The sequence below is a fragment of the Sprattus sprattus genome, assembly GCF_963457725.1.
Source record: "Sprattus sprattus genome assembly, chromosome: 20".
Lineage (NCBI taxonomy): Eukaryota > Metazoa > Chordata > Actinopteri > Clupeiformes > Clupeidae > Sprattus > Sprattus sprattus.
Window position 1 is genome coordinate 20,697,992 of NC_137918.1, and position 17,434 is coordinate 20,715,425.

The following is a 17,434-nucleotide window of genomic DNA, read 5'->3' on the forward strand; positions in this document are numbered from 1 at the left end:
TGAAAGGTGTCAGGATGTGTGCTATAGGTGAGTGTAACGGCCAACAGTTCCTTCTGCCAGGACTCCACCCTGTGGAAGGGAAGTACCTTCAGACCAGTGTTGCTTTAGACCTGTATGTAAGCAGGAATATCTTCACTTTTTTTTCATGTGGGAAGCATATCATATTGCAGCCAGCATAACACACATCAACCTATTTAATTTTCTACATGCAAACTGCTATCTCTCTCTCTCTCTCTCTCTCTCTCTCTCTCTCTCTCTCTCTCTTAATTGTCATCACAGTATATCCCCTTCTATGGCTATGACAAATAGCTTACCGAAGATAAAGTTAGGCAAACGTTTATTTCTTTCTCTAAAGTGATGCACAGCCTGCACATTCAGAGTAGTCTGGGTTTAGCTCTGCTCTGTTGGCGCAGCATATCATAAAACTGTATGAGATATTACTCTAGACTACATAGCCAGCAATATACATAGATCCATATAGTATTATTCCAGGTATGCAATATAATTGAATCTTCTATACATTATAATTTTATCCATTGCGTGTTTGGATTTGGACTATAGCATTTAAAGTAAAAAGGCCTTTATTCCCTCTTCTTTTCTTACAATTCACACTGATCTTGCAAAATGGTTGTGTAGGGGGCAGAGAGGGCTACTGTGACATGCCAGACTGATGGGCCATTACCTTTCACAGTAACAAGTGGGGACTTCCATCCATTCCACTTACCACCATCCATATGCATGATCTATGCCAATGACTTTCAAAAGAAAAAATGTCACTCCGTACGTTTTAGAAACCAAACACTTTGATACTTTTTAAATGTAGGTTACCACGGCTGTCACTTGATTGGTGTCTTGCTTCACTTTAAAAAAAATAGTTTTCCACCCAAATGCTGGGTTGAGGCTGTTGGGTAATTCTGTTGGGTTATTTTGGGTAATTGTCATACACCAGGATGACTTGGCAGCTTTGTGTATAAGCTATTTGTCTGCACTTCCAATGGGTTATTGCCCAATACTAATCCTTGGTGATATTAATATTCATATGGACTATTCTCAGTAGACTTCTTGTCTTTACCTAACTGGTCTTTACTAAACATTTCAAAATGTGTTCACAACCCTCCAACTCATAAGACTGGTAAGGATCTAGATCTTATACTATTGCGTAATTGCACTTCCGTAAAGCTAATGATCATTCATTTATTAGATTTTCTGTGTCCTCTGGAACACTATTGCTCCTCCTGTGGCTTCATTACATCATAACCTCAGCAGTCTATAAAGCAATGAGTTATCATCACTTGAGATTAATGATGCTATGGACACTCTGGATAATGTGTCCCCTCTATCCACAAGACCAGCTAGTTCAGGACACTCTGGATAATATGTGCCCTCTAACCACAAGGATATCACCTGGTCTGCCCACACTGACAAGGTGGTCAAAGCTGCCCGGAAACGCCTCCTCTTCCTGAGGAGACTCAGGAAGTTTGGCATGAACCCAGAAATCCTCACCAACTTCTACAGATGCACAATAGAAAGCATCCTGACTGGTAGCATCTCAGTTTGGTTCGGTAGCTGCACAGCCATGGACCGTAAGGCTCTACGCAGTGTGGTCAGATCCGCTGTTCATCATCGGTAGGAATCTACATCTACCACACAAGATGCCTCCGAAGAGCTGGCAGGATCCTAAAAGACTGTCATCACCCATCCTTCGGACTGTTCACCCTGCTGCCTTCTGGTAGGCGGTACCGAAGTATCCGGGCTCGCACCCGCAGACTGGAGACCAGTTTCTATCCTAAGGCCATCAGTCTTCTAAATGGACAATAATGCACTCTCGTCACTTTACACTCGCCACTTCACGCTCGCCACTTTACTTTACACAGGCTCACTTTCACTTTGACTTGACTTGGCACAGGACCAGTTAGTTCAGGCCCTCTGGATAATGTGTGCCCTCTATCCACAAGACTAGCTAGTTCAGGACACTCTGGATAATGTGTGCCCTCTATCCACATGACCAGTAAGTTCAAAATCCTGTCAGTCACCCTTGGCTCACTGATAATATTCATACAATACAAAAGGAACTTACAGCTCCTGAGACAAAAATGGCCAAAATCCAGATACCAATGATGATGGTAACTATCAGACTGTTATCTGCTTTTTTCTTCCTCAGTCACAGTCACAGCCAAGTATCATATTAGTCCAAAACAATCTCTAAGATTCTCCAAGATGTACATGAAATTCTTGCTTGGTACAAGAGTGTGAGTCCATGGAGAATCTCTGGCAGAAATCAGTGCACTTACTTTATATACTACAATTCGTATTTACATTTAGCTTTTCCAGTCGAAAACTAAACACTTATCAAAGTTAAGCCAATGGGAATATTCTGCTCACTTGTTGCTGAGAAACATTTCAAGACAATGGTGGCTTGTGTGAGCATGTGTGTGCCTCTTAGACCTTGATTACAGCTTTTCGGAAGGTTTCACCTGTCCTTGACTGTCTGCACCCCCTATGCAGAAACCCTTTCATGATTACTTGGCTGTCCTTGACAACTCAAGCATCAGAATCCAACAGAATAAAGTGGTAAACAGTTGCTATTACGAGGTTAACAAGAGAAAGATAAGATAAGATAGGATCAGATAAACTTTTATTAATCCCGTGAGGGAAATTCAATTGTCAAAGCAGCAGGGTAGTGGGAATAGGAATCATGTATCTATATACAAAATCATCAAAAATAAATTATTACAAATTTGAATAAGAAATAAAATAAATAAACAACAAAGCAAAACTCCGCTGGCGTACATTATATAAAACGTATGTTTCATTGTGTTGGTTGTGGAGTCTGATGGCTACTGGCACGAAGGACTGGCCAAGGCGCTTTGTGGTGTGCCGAGGAAGGATCAGTCTGTGGCTGAATGTGCTCCCCATCTGCAGTAGCTCGTCATAGAGGGGATGGGAGGGCTTCCTCAGGAAAGAGAAGAGGGTTAAAAGTGAGAGTATGTAAGGTCAGAAGGTGATTTCAGAACAGCAGGATATTCAGCTGTTCCTTTTTTAAAGGCTGAAATTGAGTTTATTATATTGAACTGGGCAGCCTTTGTTGCCATTGTGAGACTACTGAAGAAAAGATTGAGACTCTGCAATGCAGTGGGGGCTCCTCAAGAGGGCAATCTTTTTTCTCAGGTTACTGAGCAAAGAACAAGTTTAACAACATGGGGAAACCTCTGGTGGCTGCTTTGTAAATTGGCGTTTGGGACTGATGCGGTCAACTAGATGGAAAAAATTAAGAGAGATAAAGAATGGTGACAAAGTGGATAGGCAGTGGAGATTCAAACCAACAGAGAGCAGTTGCACCTAATCCAATGTGTCAAAAGGAGACACTAGTGGCAGACAAATCCCCAACTGCACTGAAAAAAAAATGGCCTTCAGCATATTCTACATATATTTCACTTTTATAATGAATTTTGGTGTGTTTCTTGTTGTACTTAACAACAATAAATCATTCTGAAATACATCTCAGATGTTTTCAACAAACTTATTTCAGTTGAGGAAAATTAACAAGAAAAAAGTTTGTACTTCAGAAGGGATCCTGTCAGCGCATGCATGTAATTACACGACACAGGGATTTTTAATTATAGACGCATAGTAAGGCTGGCAGGGTATAATAACAATAATAATACAGAACTGGGCGGCTACAGCCGCAACACGCAATGCATGCTGTACCCGGGATCCGTAAAGGCCCTCCTTCACAGTACGAAGTGCGCTGTCTGTAGCCAAGTTTCAGTGACATTTGGGATTATATATGTTAAGTTGTTATGCTTTATGTTTAGTGATGTTGCCCACTTTGTGCATGGGGATTTGAATTATAGAAGGATAGCAAGCGTGGCCACATGCTGTACCTAGGATCCGTAAACAAGTGCTTTTGGGATCGGTGGGGGAAGCTTGTGCCAGGCAGACTGTCTTGTCTTTTTTGGCGGCACATTGGGAGATGCAGATGGAGCTGCTCTCCAAGGGCCAGACTGGTGGTCTGGGCTAGGGTAAGGGCCAGACTGGTGGTCTGGGCTAGGGTAAGGGCCAGACTGGTGGTCTGGGCTAGGGTAAGGGCCAGACTGGTGGTCTGGGCTAGGGTAAGGGCCACACTGGTGGTCTGGGCTAGGGTAAGGACCACAGTGGTGGTCTGGGCTAGGGTAAGGGCCACACTGGTGGTCTGGGCTAGGGTAAGGGCCACACTGGTGGTCTGGGCTAGGGTAAGGGCCACACTGGTGGTCTGGGCTAGGGTAAGGGCCACACTGGTGGTCTGGGCTAGGGTAAGGGCCACACTGGTGGTCTGGGCTAGGGTAAGGGCCACAGTGGTGGTCTGGGCTAGGGTAAGGGCCACACTGGTGGTCTGGGCTAGGGTAAGGGCCACACTGGTGGTCTGGGCTAGGGTCAGGGCCACACTGGTGGTCTGGGCTAGGGTAAGGGCCACACTGATGGTCTGGGCTAGGGTCAGGGCCACACTGATGGTCTGGGCTAGGGTAAGGGCCACACTGATGGTCTGGGCTAGGGTAAGGGCCAGACTGGTGGTCTGGGCTAGGGTAAGGGCCACACTGGTGGTCTGGGCTAGGGTAAGGGCCACACTGGTGGTCTGGGCTAGGGTAAGGGCCACAGTGGTGGTCTGGGCTAGGGTAAGGGCCACACTGGTGGTCTGGGCTAGGGGTAAGGGCCAGACTGGTGGTCTGGGCTAGGGTAAGGGCCACACTGGTGGTCTGGGCTAGGGTAAGGGCCACAGTGGTGGTCTGGGCTAGGGTAAGGGCCACACTGGTGGTCTGGGCTAGGGGTAAGGGCCACACTGATGGTCTGGGCTAGGGTAAGGGCCAGACTGGTGGTCTGGGCTAGGGGTAAGGGCCAGACTGGTGGTCTGGGCTAGGGTAAGGGCCACAGTGGTGGTCTCGGCTAGGGGTAAGGGCCAGACTGGTGGTCTCGGCTAGGGGTAAGGGCCAGACTGGTGGTCTGGGCTAGGGGTAAGGGCCAGACTGGTGGTCTGGGCTAGGGTAAGGGCCACACTGGTGGTCTCGGCTAGGGTAAGGGCCAGACTGGTGGTCTGGGCTAGGGTAAGGGCCACAGTGGTGGTCTGGGCTAGGGTAAGGGCCACAGTGGTGGTCTGGGCTAGGGTAAGGGCCAGACTGGTGGTCTGGGCTAGGGTAAGGGCCAGACTGGTGGTCTGGGCTAGGGTAAGGGCCAGACTGGAGGTCTGGGCTAGGGTAAGGGCCAGACTGGAGGTCTGGGCTAGGGTAAGGGCCACAGTGGAGGTCTGGGCTAGGGGTAAGGGCCACACTGGTGGTCTGGGCTAGGGTAAGGGCCACACTGGTGGTCTGGGCTATAGGGTAAGGGCCACACTGATGGTCTGGTCTATAGGGTAAGGGCCACACTGGTGGTCTGGGCTATAGGGTAAGGGCCACACTGATGGTCTGGGCTATAGGGTAAGGGCCACACTGGTGGTCTGGGCTATAGGGTCAGGGCCACACTGGTGGTCTGGGCTATAGGGTAAGGGCCACACTGGTGGTCTGGGCTATAGGGTCAGGGCCAGGTAAGAGGACAGGGGTGGCTCCATAAGAGGAGGATGCAACAGCCTGATTTCTCAGCCCTGTTATGGTTCAGTTACCGTGCGTCACCAGGCACCACGGCACAGTTGGACAGCAGCTTATTCCAGGACGATGTTAGCTGTGTCATGAGCTCTTGAAACAGTGGCAGACACTGTTTCACCATCATAGGAGTCCTGGGAGGAAGAAGGATCTGGTGAACCTGGTGGGACTCCGGGCTCTGGGCTCTGGGCGGGCCACTCCACATACAGCTTCTGAGCTTCACAATATTGGAGAGCAAAAAAGGAATGATCTGTCTCGCTCTGTGTCTCATCGGTAGCTGGACACTCACACTGGGCTCCTGGTAAGCAGTCCAGACAGGCCATGCTCGTCCATGCCAGATTGAAAACATACTTGTTGTTGCCCGTCTTGAGCATCGCATGCTGCTGAGAGCGGAGAGATGAAGGCGCACAGCTCCTCCATCTGATCAGCCCAGCCAGCAACCACTTCTCCATCTTGCCCTCGGAGTTTGGCAGATTCGGGGTCATGCTCGACAGCAGCTTGATGAAGGATTTGGTGGACGAATTTCACGTACCGTTCAAGAGTGGACCGTCTGAGCTAGCGACCAAACGCACATGCATAAGGCTGCACCAACCCTCTTCAGGCCTGGACAACTCTCAGGCAGGCGTCATTGTGATCCTTATCAGGTCGAGAGTATACCTATACTATCTGTGTTGTACTCAGTGAATCAACTGAAAGGGAACAATATTGTGTGTCTAATCATATTAAAATTAACAATAAGAACATATAACAGGCTGGTTCTAAAGGAGAGAGTTTATGTGATTGACTAAATCTCAATATTTCACACAATGAATGGAGGCTATCAACTCATTCTGAACATTCACTGATACATATTTTAATAGCAGTTTGTGTTGTCTGCCTATGTGGGCCAGAATGTCAGTTAGATAATCGCTGCTCCGTGTGAGATGATTAGATGATTTATAGCCAGGGTGTGAGATCCATGCGTGCGTGTCTTTGGCTCCAGCCGTCGCTCTGGAAGGGTTGATTCCCTCCTGTTCCCTCAATCATGGAACCATGGTTACAAACTAACCTAGATGTTCTGGCTAACTCCCTCAGAATAAACACACACTGTAACCTTGAGGATAACAGGCAGCTATGGCAAGGGCTGAAACATGACAATGATAATAATAATAATAATAATAATAATAATAATAATACATTTTATTTGTATTGCACTTTACATCATACAAATCTCAAAGGGCTACATATACATATAAAACAACAACAATGAACAATAATTAGCAGAAAGCTTATAAGCCACTGAACATATTGTCCAGCCCAACACTGTTAATTCCTTACCTTGCATGTAACAAAAATGCAACACAAAAATGTTGTACAATCTAACTGACATATATCCCTGATTTGTTTCGATCCTGTCGATATTCATAAAGACACCACATCCTGTTCTTCCTTTCGTTTTTCTGAAGCGTGATGGTTTCACAGTTTACCATTCCTTTACACAGTTCTTTGCATTTGTATTGAACACTGCAAGGTCTTTTGAGCTGCAAGGGTTGGGTGGTATAGGGCAGACAAGGCAGTGCTCCATAGTGTGGTATGCTTTTCCACATCCACAGGTGGTTGGACCAGTCTTGTAGGCGTATCTGACCAGAACAGCTTTTGATCGTCCCTGAGTGGTCCCATCCTGTCGATACAGGACAATGATCTATCAACTGCACCACATACTTGATTGAACATTGTCAGCAGACATAATCGACATTTAATTGAGGATTTGTTACATTCCTTATTTGTGTCTCTCACAGGAATATATAATATATAAATATAATAATATATAGATCCCATATATCACAAACATATGAAGCAATATAGAAGGAGAGTGCCACTTGTGCTATTCATCTGTACCGTGAACAGAGTCCTGCAAACAGGCTCACCTTACCGTTGACACACCCAGACCTGACCGAGGGACCAACCTGGTCATTCCCTGAACAGAGGTTAGAGAATGGAGCCATGAGCATAGCAGAGCAGAGACCCCAACTAAAACATTAAAACCTTCTCTCCGCTTTCTGGTCAGTGGAAAAGTTTCTCTAAAGCCATGTATTACATTACAGTCTTGGTGTCCCAAAAGCACTCTTCACAGTAAGACTGGATGAGCCAGGCTGGAGGGGCAAGTCAAACCAATCAGATGGACTTTCCTTGTCCATTGATGTTCCAGTATGCAGACAGATGAAAGTGCTTTATGCCTATTTTATTTATTGTTTTAGCTGACACTTTTATCGCAGACCAGTAAAAGTACAGGTAAGGTACACAGTTCAGAATGTTTACTGCCAAGGATTTGAAACTTAACCTTGACATTGTTAGCACTTTGCTCCACCATCTGATGCACATCAACATTATGCTTCCTTGTGACATGACACTTGGCTGTGTTAACTGATCCCGAGTGAGTTTTTCACAATCAGATGAACATTACCACTTTCAAAACATTACTTAACTTTGGCCTCTATTCTGTGTATTTTATCAGGATATTTATGTAATTCATTTGAAACACATACAAGCCATTTAACTGGTTAAGGAGTACCATTGGGATGCAAGACCCACTTCTGAAACAATTACACAAATGTACCACTAGGTGCCAGCTGAATTCAACTTATGGCTATGAGTACACGTGAAGTGATAAAGGGAAGAGTGAGGCAGTTGTGAGACAAGGTGGACTTGACAAAGTAACTAAGTCCTTTATACAAGACAGACACGACTCCATGACATTAAATCATTTTCTTTATAAAAGACAGACCCGACTCCATGACATTTTCTTTTGGCTATAGAGTAGATGAGTTGTCGCAAGTCAGTGCCAAGCAAAATAGAATGACAGTCACAAATATTGCAAATATGGAGCTATATCTCATCAACATTTCTGAGAAAAAGTAGTTTGCCTCTCTGTGGTTGGTGTTTACGCTCTAATGCTGAACAGCCAATCTTAAGTCTTCCTGTTCGTCCTGCAGCAACAACTGCCTAACTCAATTAAACAGTCTCCCACATGCGGCATATGAGTCCAGAAGTTATTTTCAGTCAGGGCAACAGGCTGTCCACTAAGAGCCATCACACAGTCAGCAGAGGTCACCGGCTCCATTCTAAAAGGGTCTCTGTGTGCGTCTCTCTCTGTGTGTGTGTGTGTGTGTGTGTGTGTGTGTGTGTGTGTGTGTGTCTGTGTGTGTCTGTGTGTGTGTTTATGTGTGTGTTTATGTGTTTGTGTGTGTGGGCATGCCAGCACCAGTCTCCCACTGAATAAGGTCTGGAAAACAGAGTGAAAGCGAAGAGCATTGTTTATTGTTTTAAACGTGAATAAACAGCCATCTCTCCATTAGTCTTTGTCTCTGTTGCTCTCTCTGTCACACACACAAATGTCTTCTAGATCGCCTTGACCTCCTCACAAGTACCCAGTGCAACTCCACACATATAAACATGTTAAAGGTAGTGAAATTAAACATAAAATGTAACAGGGCCAGACCATTAAAATGTTATCGAATAGCTGAAAGCAGAAAACAACACACACAAAAACCACACGCATCAAAGTTGACAGTAGCATGGCAAAATTACTTATGAGGAAGGTGTGAATGTTTATCTTCAGGTCCATCAGTCTAGGGCCTGCTGTAACATGCCTGAACTAGCCCCAAATACTTAACAGTGTACCGTTGGACAAATACTAACAATTAGTCATGCCAACACAGTGCAGAGGATCAAGGTACTGTCGTTCATTGCATCTGCACAACATGCCGACCAGCCCAGGGCTGTTTGAGGGAAAGGCAAAGATGCTTACATGGCAAACTCCTTGAGCTCTCTCTCTGTACACTCAGGCAAAGGCAAAGTTGTTGTGCAGAACTGCCAGGTTTGAACCCAGTTTTATACCCTGCAGGGCTTTCAACAGAAAGAAAGAGATGATGACTGGCTTTAGGAATCTTGGCTCAGCAGGCAAGAGACTTTTTTTTTAAATTTGTGGTGTCCCGGGGTTTGAATGAGCATCTGATCAGGAGAAACCCCTTCTATACTGAAGACCCGTCTCTTCAGAGCTCATTGTTTTATATGTCAATATGTCAACAATTACTAATGGTGCTCTACTGATTGGTGGTGAAATGTAACATGATTTGGGATAAAAATAAGTATTTAAGTATTTGGCGGCATCTGCCAAATACTTTAACATATGTTGTGTTTCACATGTTCAACAGGTGATTTACATCAGTTGAGACCGTGGACCAACTGAGTGATGAGAATGGTTTGTGAATTGAATGGTATAGGAGTGAAATGCTAAGAGGCTAGGAACTTGACAAACCACCTTACATATCATTTCCATGATCTCCTCTCTGACGTAAAAGCACATGACCTCACATGCAAATGTACTGGTGCATTCCTGAATCACGCAAGGAGGCACACAGCTGTGACACTCATCCTTCCAGACTCAGTCCAGTCATCCGCAGGATTGCGGCAAGAAGGAACTCCCCACCCACGCTGTGGCAGTGCTTGAGGCCTCCACCTCACCTATGGGAAGAGAACATCTCGCCCTCGAGCCTTGTGGAGTGGGAAGGTGAGCACGGCGTGAGATGGTGCCGTGATCCCTGATCCCTGACCGCCAGCGTCATGGGGTCAGAGTGGAACAGCTGACATCTGTCCAGAGAGCACAACATCCACATAATCACCCTAACTGGTACAGGAAGAAAAAGTTAAACATGTCCTTCAACTTGTCAATAAAAAGTGTTTTGTTTGTACACACAAGATAGCATGTGTAGGATTTTTCCTTGGTGAAGTCACTGCAGTTCTTAAATCCAATGGCTCAAGGGCAAACAGCTGCAAACATTCTGTTTCAAAACATACAATCAAGTAACAGGCAACTCTTCACTCGTTGAATCCTTTGATGTCTCTTCATGTCACCTGCACTAACACGTCCATTGCTCAGAGCAGACATGGCTTCCCCAAGCTACATTGTTTGTCACAGTGTGCGTGTGAGAGATACAGAAGCTACATTCACGTTGCTGTAATATGAGAGAGGTCAGATAAAACTGGTCTTGACAAACAACACCATGTTGGTCGTATGTTCCTGCAGCCTGACACAGATTTGACATTTTAAGTCCATATCAAAATACATACAGTTGTCGTCTTATAACAATGAGACACACAAAGTCTGAAGACACTTCTGACCCATTCTTTCTACGCAGAACGGTTTGAAGTGTTCCATGATGTATCAGATTCTTCAGTCCAGATAGGCTTACAGTCTGTATAAATGACATGACTGTCCGTGAGCAACATGGGAAAAACAAAGAGTTCAACAGCTCTACCCTTGACCTAGTCTCAACAGGCATTGATGTCAAGAGGCGAAGAAGGAAACTGTAGAGCTGCATGGGGCCGGTCTGAAACTGAAGAGGCTTTCATTGCAGTTTTCATTCCACTGTAGTTTGTTTGAAATAGCCCCAGGTCACCAAGAGACGAGGAAAAACAACAGCAGAACATACAAGTTCTTCTTTGGTTGCTGTGACATGCCTGACAAATAGCATTCAATTGCAGACCCCTTTGGCAGACCTACCTTGAACAATGTCTAATGTGCACACATGTAAAAACCTGCAGTAAAACACAACATTCAGAAATGCTGCACACTAACTTTGTGTGAAACGTTTCGAATGATGATGCTGATCCAACACTAAACCACATTTCACCATTAACTTAATGAATATTTAAACAGTCAGTGATAAGTAATTTGTACACCCCATGACCTAGCCTAATTTTGTGTTTAAAATACTGTGTAGGTGTATATTTGCGTGTGTGTATCTGAGTACTGCATTACCCCAGGGTGGTAGGTTATTGACATGAAGCCAATTGTGGATTCTAACAGCAACTTCGGGTTACTGACAGAGGATCTTTGCACAGGCCTGTGTGTTTTATGCACGCACGCACACACACACACACGAAACCATTCCAATTGACTCATAGGAACAGAATGCACTGAGAACACCGTCTGCAGTGGGTCTGTGTCAATAGGCTCTTCATTGTCATACAGTAGCTCAAGCAACAGCATGCACCCCACTGCAGATCTTGCGCAATACAGGGTGGGGCTGGTTTTTGATAAACATCTGCTGTTTCTGCACTTGGTCAACCAGTTGACAAAGTCAGAAAAACCAAGCGATGACAAAACAGACAAGCAGAGTACGTTTATTTTACAGAAAGAATCAGAGAATATCATAAAATTCTGAAATTGGACAGCTTTCAAGATTTGGTCATTCACTACACCCCTTTGCCTGGTGGATACCCTGTCAAATCATTGGCGTATTGTCAAATTCAACTCTGATGCTATGAAACCACAACTAACCCCCTGTGGACCTTTTATGTGATAGATATGTGCTGTGGGAACTTTGGCCAAGCTTACTTTATTGTTATGAAGTAAGTGGGGATTCTTGTTCAAATCATTTGACAGTTATTTAGTTCTCATAGTAAATGTCAGTGCTCCAGTCACCCTTAAAGCTGTTTACCAGATCTAGCAAACATGTGTAATCCTAGAAAAGTCTCGTTTTCAAACTCTTAAAAATGGTGTTGCTTAAATGCTTTTATTTGTTGAGTACCTAAATCCCCTTTATAGTCATTTTAATAATTGGCCCTTCCTAAATGTTGATTCTTGTTTCAACCCAGACATGGATCTCTGTAGTTTTCTCCCATAGTGCTTTGCAAACACTTAGGCACACCCTCTGTTACCAAGGCTACTGCCACAACTTCTGATGGTACCATGGCAAGCATTGGCAACCATGAAGTGGACACAGGGTAGGTTGAGTGCTTTCCTTACAATGATGTCCCTCACTTGCTTGCTAAATGTAAACTGTCTTTAGTAAAGTTCTGCCCCCCTAACATGCCCAACTTCACAACCACAAACACATCTGTGGTGATGCTTTTTTTCACAAAAACGTCTCTTATCACCACCAACAGACACACACAAACATACATAGCTACATGTGGCCACAAACCCACCACACAAAAACACTGGAACAGCTGCCCCCACCATCGCACATGAACATGTATGGCACAAATAGTCCTGACACCACATCCCTCCTTCCCCCACCTCTCTGAGCCTCTTAAAGCTTGTGTGACAGCATCGTGTCACCACGGCTCCCCAGATCATAGAGACGACTGGACAGCGTCCATCATCATCTGCAGAAGGTTGCATAACAGCATGTGCCTGCATAGAGCAAACACAGTGGCCCATTGTTTTCAAGTCTTCTTCCAAGCCTTGCTTAAGCAAGTTACACAACACAGACCCACAGTTGCACAATGAAGAACACTTCAGGCAATGGTTTAGGGATCAGACAAACAAGTCATCATATTGCTTTTGTGCTGTGATTAATTCCATTCCACATAAATGTTAAAGGATATAAAATATTTCAAGTTCTAACTTGATCTTGATAAAAGGCTGGCCATGGGAGGCTTGCAATCTGCAAAAACAAAAGAGAACACCCAGCTTTTTAAAGTATGACAGACCCACCCATTTTGAAGTAGCATGCATGCATATATGGAGGATTATCGGGGCCAAAACTAAATAAATAAATAACTAAATAAATAAATAAATGAATGGTTAAATACTTGGATTAATACATAATTAGATGTATTTATACCTACATTTATTTATTTATACTTACATATATTTATTTATACTTACATATATTTATTTATACTTACATTTTGTCATACATTTTGTCATACATTTTGTCATACATTTTGTCATACTTACATTTTGTCGTACATTTTGTCATACATTTTGTCATACTTATTGTCATACTTATTGTCATACTTATTGTCATACTTATTGTCCACGGTGTAACTTGCTTGCAGCAAAATAAATCCGTCATCACCGTCACCAAGTCAGGGGGCGGGTTAAAGCCTCTGATTGGTGGTTCTACTTGAATCTACTGCTTTTGACTAATTCAAGATGGCAGCACCCAGTGCGGATCCAATAATTGAAATATTGCGTGCTACTATTGTCGAAATGTTGGCTGTAGCTGAGGAGATGGAGGCAACTGACAATTCGGTCAATTTTTTAAATCATATTGAGGGCTTCGCTGAAATAATTTCAACAATATCGGCCCTGACTGACACAGACATCGATGAGAATGTGTACACGATTCTCAGCGAGATGGTTCAGCAGATGAGCCTCCAAAGTGATACGATACAGGAGATAAACACTGGAGGTGGTCGTACTCCGTTTGATTTGCCGGCTGGCACAATTGAACACTACGCACTTTCTGGGCTGAAAATACAGTCTATTGCGAACCTTTTTGGAGTGTCCAAGCGCACTATTAAGCGACGAATGCAGCAGAGTGGTATCAGGTAGGCTATTTAAGATTAAGATGGGTAACCATTTGCTGGTACTGGTAGCGTAGCAGGGACTATCCTAGATGACACGGGCAGCTTATGCGCAACATCATATGCTTTAAGGGGTATATAGCTTTGCAAATACGCTATTAATAGTATTAGCTAGGCCTATATGATAAATTACATTTTAAGATTAATACGTTTGTTTTAAATGATCTATCATATTATTTATTGTTCATTACAGAGTTTCAGATCTGTATTCTTTGATTTGTGATGAGGAATTGGATGGTATTGTCACTGATGTCCATAGAATTCATCCCAACACGGGGTACAAGCTTATTCATGGTCATCTAAAATCAAGAGGAGTGCGAGTTCCAAGTAAGGTCGTCTGGTGTGGAAGGAACTGTGATTTCCTGTGTGCTTACATTATTCACTAATAAATAGAACTAGTCATTGGATAGTAGTTGGTATGTTCTCATGTGAGCTTGCTATTAATAAGAGTATATTGTGTCTGTCAGGGTTTATAGATGTTCAGGGTCTGGAGAAAGTAATGGGTAAATGTCCCTTGTCATGACTAAAGGTAGAGTTCCAACTATGAACTCTCTAGTCTGAGAGTTGTAACGTAATTAGGACTTGACTGTCACTATCTATGTTTACATTTTTGTGCCCTAGAAAAGATGGTCCTCTGGCCTTCAGAGCGGAGAGAGACATGATTGAGACCTAAGCCTGGTGTTGTGTTGTTATTTATTGTCAGAGGTCTGGTTTTCTCTCCCAATCTACAGATTGATAAATACTTATTAAAACCCAGAACTCAACTGAACTTAGTCACTCCGTTTATGAAGAGACGGACAAAACACTTTCTTCATCACTGGTGATTCAAAAACTGAGGACATACGAACCATGCTACAGCGTAACATCCTAATACCAGCCTTATGCAAACTATGGCGGAATAGATAAAAAGATAGGCCTTGTAGCGACCATCCAGTCCTACCATAGTAGTGGCTTCGGGGGATCCAGTTTATTACGCGCTGTACAGAACCAATGTCCAGACTGAAGTGTGTTCGTTTGGGGGGTTCCCGTTTATTATACATCAAAGCGGTAAAAACAGTATGACCTCAAGTCACCCTAGGGTCCCGTACAATGATACCTGTGACCCTATATAGTCTTTGACCCGCCACCTATGGCCGAGCCGAATATATAGGTAACCTGTGCCCAAACATAAACCAACCACCACAAACCACACTCAAATGAAACAAGCCCTATTAACCCCATAGGTGAACAATAATGGCTCCCACAGGCCTATATTTTATTTTTGTCACTGAGGAGGAGGAGGATCCTACCCATTCTCCCCCAAGAAGACTCCACTGTTCTATATATATAATATAAAGTTAAATATATATGTTTTGTATGTCATTTTGTAGTTTCAAGGGTGCAAGCCTCTTTGCGCCGAGTGGACCCAGCGGGTACTGCCATAAGAGCTCTTCGATTGCAGACACTCAGAAGAAGACAGTATTCTGTGCCTGGACCTAATAGTTTATGGCACATTGATGGAAATCACAAGTTGATAAGGTAGAGTGCAATCCCTTCCATCTAATCATGTTATGTTCATATGCTAACTTTATTAAATGATACTGCAACACCAAGCCAACAACTGCCCAGTAGAGGCCTTGCACGGAATGTTAGTCTAGTTATAACACAACACAAATGGGCAAATACAAATACGTCAATGATAGACCTATGGATGGAGGTGATGATAACCCTGAAGCTACTGTTTTTATTATGAATGCTACTGAAATGCTAAAGTCAAGTCACTGCCCTATTTGGTTTTCAGCATCATTTCATATTTTTAGAGAAAACACCCATTATTTTGTCCCCCTCCCCCCAAAAACAGATGGAGGTTCGTGGTTCATGGTGGAATCGATGGCTTCAGTCGACTGCTAGTGTACCTTACAGTCTCAACAAATAACCGTGCAGACACTGTTCTCAACAGCTTTCAAACGGCTATTGATCAGTTTGGGTTGCCTTCAAGGGTTCGTTCAGACAAAGGTGGGGAGAACACAGTTGTGGCAGAGTTAATGATTCAGAGAAGAGGAGCAAACAGAAACTCGCACATCACAGGTCGAAGTGTCCACAACCAAAGGTAGGCTATGCGATGTCATGTACAACCACCCCAACCCACAGTAAAAGAAAATCAAGTCAATTACTCATTTTTGCTGTATATTTTCAGAATTGAGAGGATGTGGAGGGATGTCTATGAGCATGTCCTGGACCTGTTCTACCACATCTTCTTCACCTTGGAAGAGCAGGGATTTCTTGAGCCAGACAACGAAGTCCATCTGTATGCCTTGCACTGGACGTTCATTCCACTTGTACAGAAGCACCTTGATTCATTCAAAGACGGCTGGAACAATCATGGTCTCCGAACTGAGCACAATCAAACTCCACTACAACTATGGATGAGCCATGCATGGGAAGATGTGGAGGATCTAGCAGAGGTATATCAATTGTAATTGTAAAGTTTGCTACTGAATTATCTGGCTCAATCAAAGGCATTTATATTGTACTTCCATGCTATTCTTCGGTACAAAATTATATTTTACTGATCTATTATAGACACTGTGGGTGGTTACAAAATACAGTGCAATTCATTAAGTTGCTTTAAAAACAGAAAAGGACCATACATGCTACTTTCCTAATTTTCTTTAATTCATGGAGTTTTAAAACTGTTACCAGGTAAATGTTATTTTATTCTTTAGCTGAACTTACAAAATTTGTGTGAAATGGATTGTGTACTTCAGGTGGATGAAGACTATGGAATTGACTGGGACGGACCACACAACCACCATGGCAGAGTGACTGTACCCGAGGTTCAACTGCCTCGCCAACTTGAGGATGATGAAGTGGCCTCATTGCCTGCTCCAGTGGAGTCCTGCTCCGATGCAATGCAGATCTACCTTGAGACAGTGCAACGTCTATCAAGGATGATTGATGAAAGATAAGATACCTTGATAGGTGTGGGAGCAACCAATGTTTATTAATGGTATTGTGTTTGGGTATTATTGTGTGATAATAAAAAATTGAGACCCAATGCTTTGAGAACACATTTACTTGACGTCATACCAAAAACTCCAATATGGAAGAAGCTATTGGTGCACCCACTGTGCTACAGCTCAGTACTGATTTACATCAAGTCTACAGGTCTAGAAAAGATTACAATAAAATACCTAAACACTTGACCAATTACGCATAACCTTTGTTTAAAATGAATAATTACTTAATTATTATAAGGAATGAAATGACAGAGTCAGAAGCTACTGGTACATCCACTGTGCAACAAGTCAGAATTTACAGCAAGTTCTCCACAGTTCTAGGAAAAAAAACCTTTAACCAGTTCTCCTTTAAAAAAAACTTCAAATGATGCGTAAGCATTATTTTGGTAAAATTGCTATACCTAATTATTACAATGGGAAAAAAGGGGCAAACATTTTGTACCCAAAGATAAAGCACTCTGATAA

The 17,434-nt window shown here is 43.5% G+C and overlaps 1 protein-coding gene across 1 annotated transcript; it reads left to right on the forward strand.

The window, feature by feature from the left end:
* The first annotated feature begins 13,545 nt into the window (after positions 1-13,545).
* LOC308381470 (uncharacterized protein) lies at positions 13,546-16,968 on the forward strand. Its single transcript, XM_080859042.1, has 6 exons — positions 13,546-13,934; positions 14,164-14,297; positions 15,341-15,488; positions 15,811-16,059; positions 16,147-16,414; positions 16,718-16,968. Exons 1-6 carry the CDS (start codon positions 13,594-13,596, stop codon positions 16,916-16,918), a joined length of 1,341 nt encoding a protein of 446 aa, XP_080715168.1. The 5' UTR covers positions 13,546-13,593; the 3' UTR covers positions 16,919-16,968.
* Positions 16,969-17,434: the final 466 nt, after the last annotated feature.

What these genes read in the sequence shown, in the direction of transcription:
- LOC308381470 (XM_080859042.1), top strand. Translation starts at nt 13,594, where the DNA reads ATGTTGGCTGTAGCTGAGGAGATGGAGGCAACTGACAATTCGGTCAAT. An exon ending in CGAAGTGTCCACAACCAAAG is followed by an intron (nt 16,060 to 16,146) that starts GTAGGCTATGCG and finishes GTATATTTTCAG; the next exon opens with AATTGAGAGGATGTGGAGGG. An exon ending in ATGTGGAGGATCTAGCAGAG is followed by an intron (nt 16,415 to 16,717) that starts GTATATCAATTG and finishes TGTGTACTTCAG; the next exon opens with GTGGATGAAGACTATGGAAT.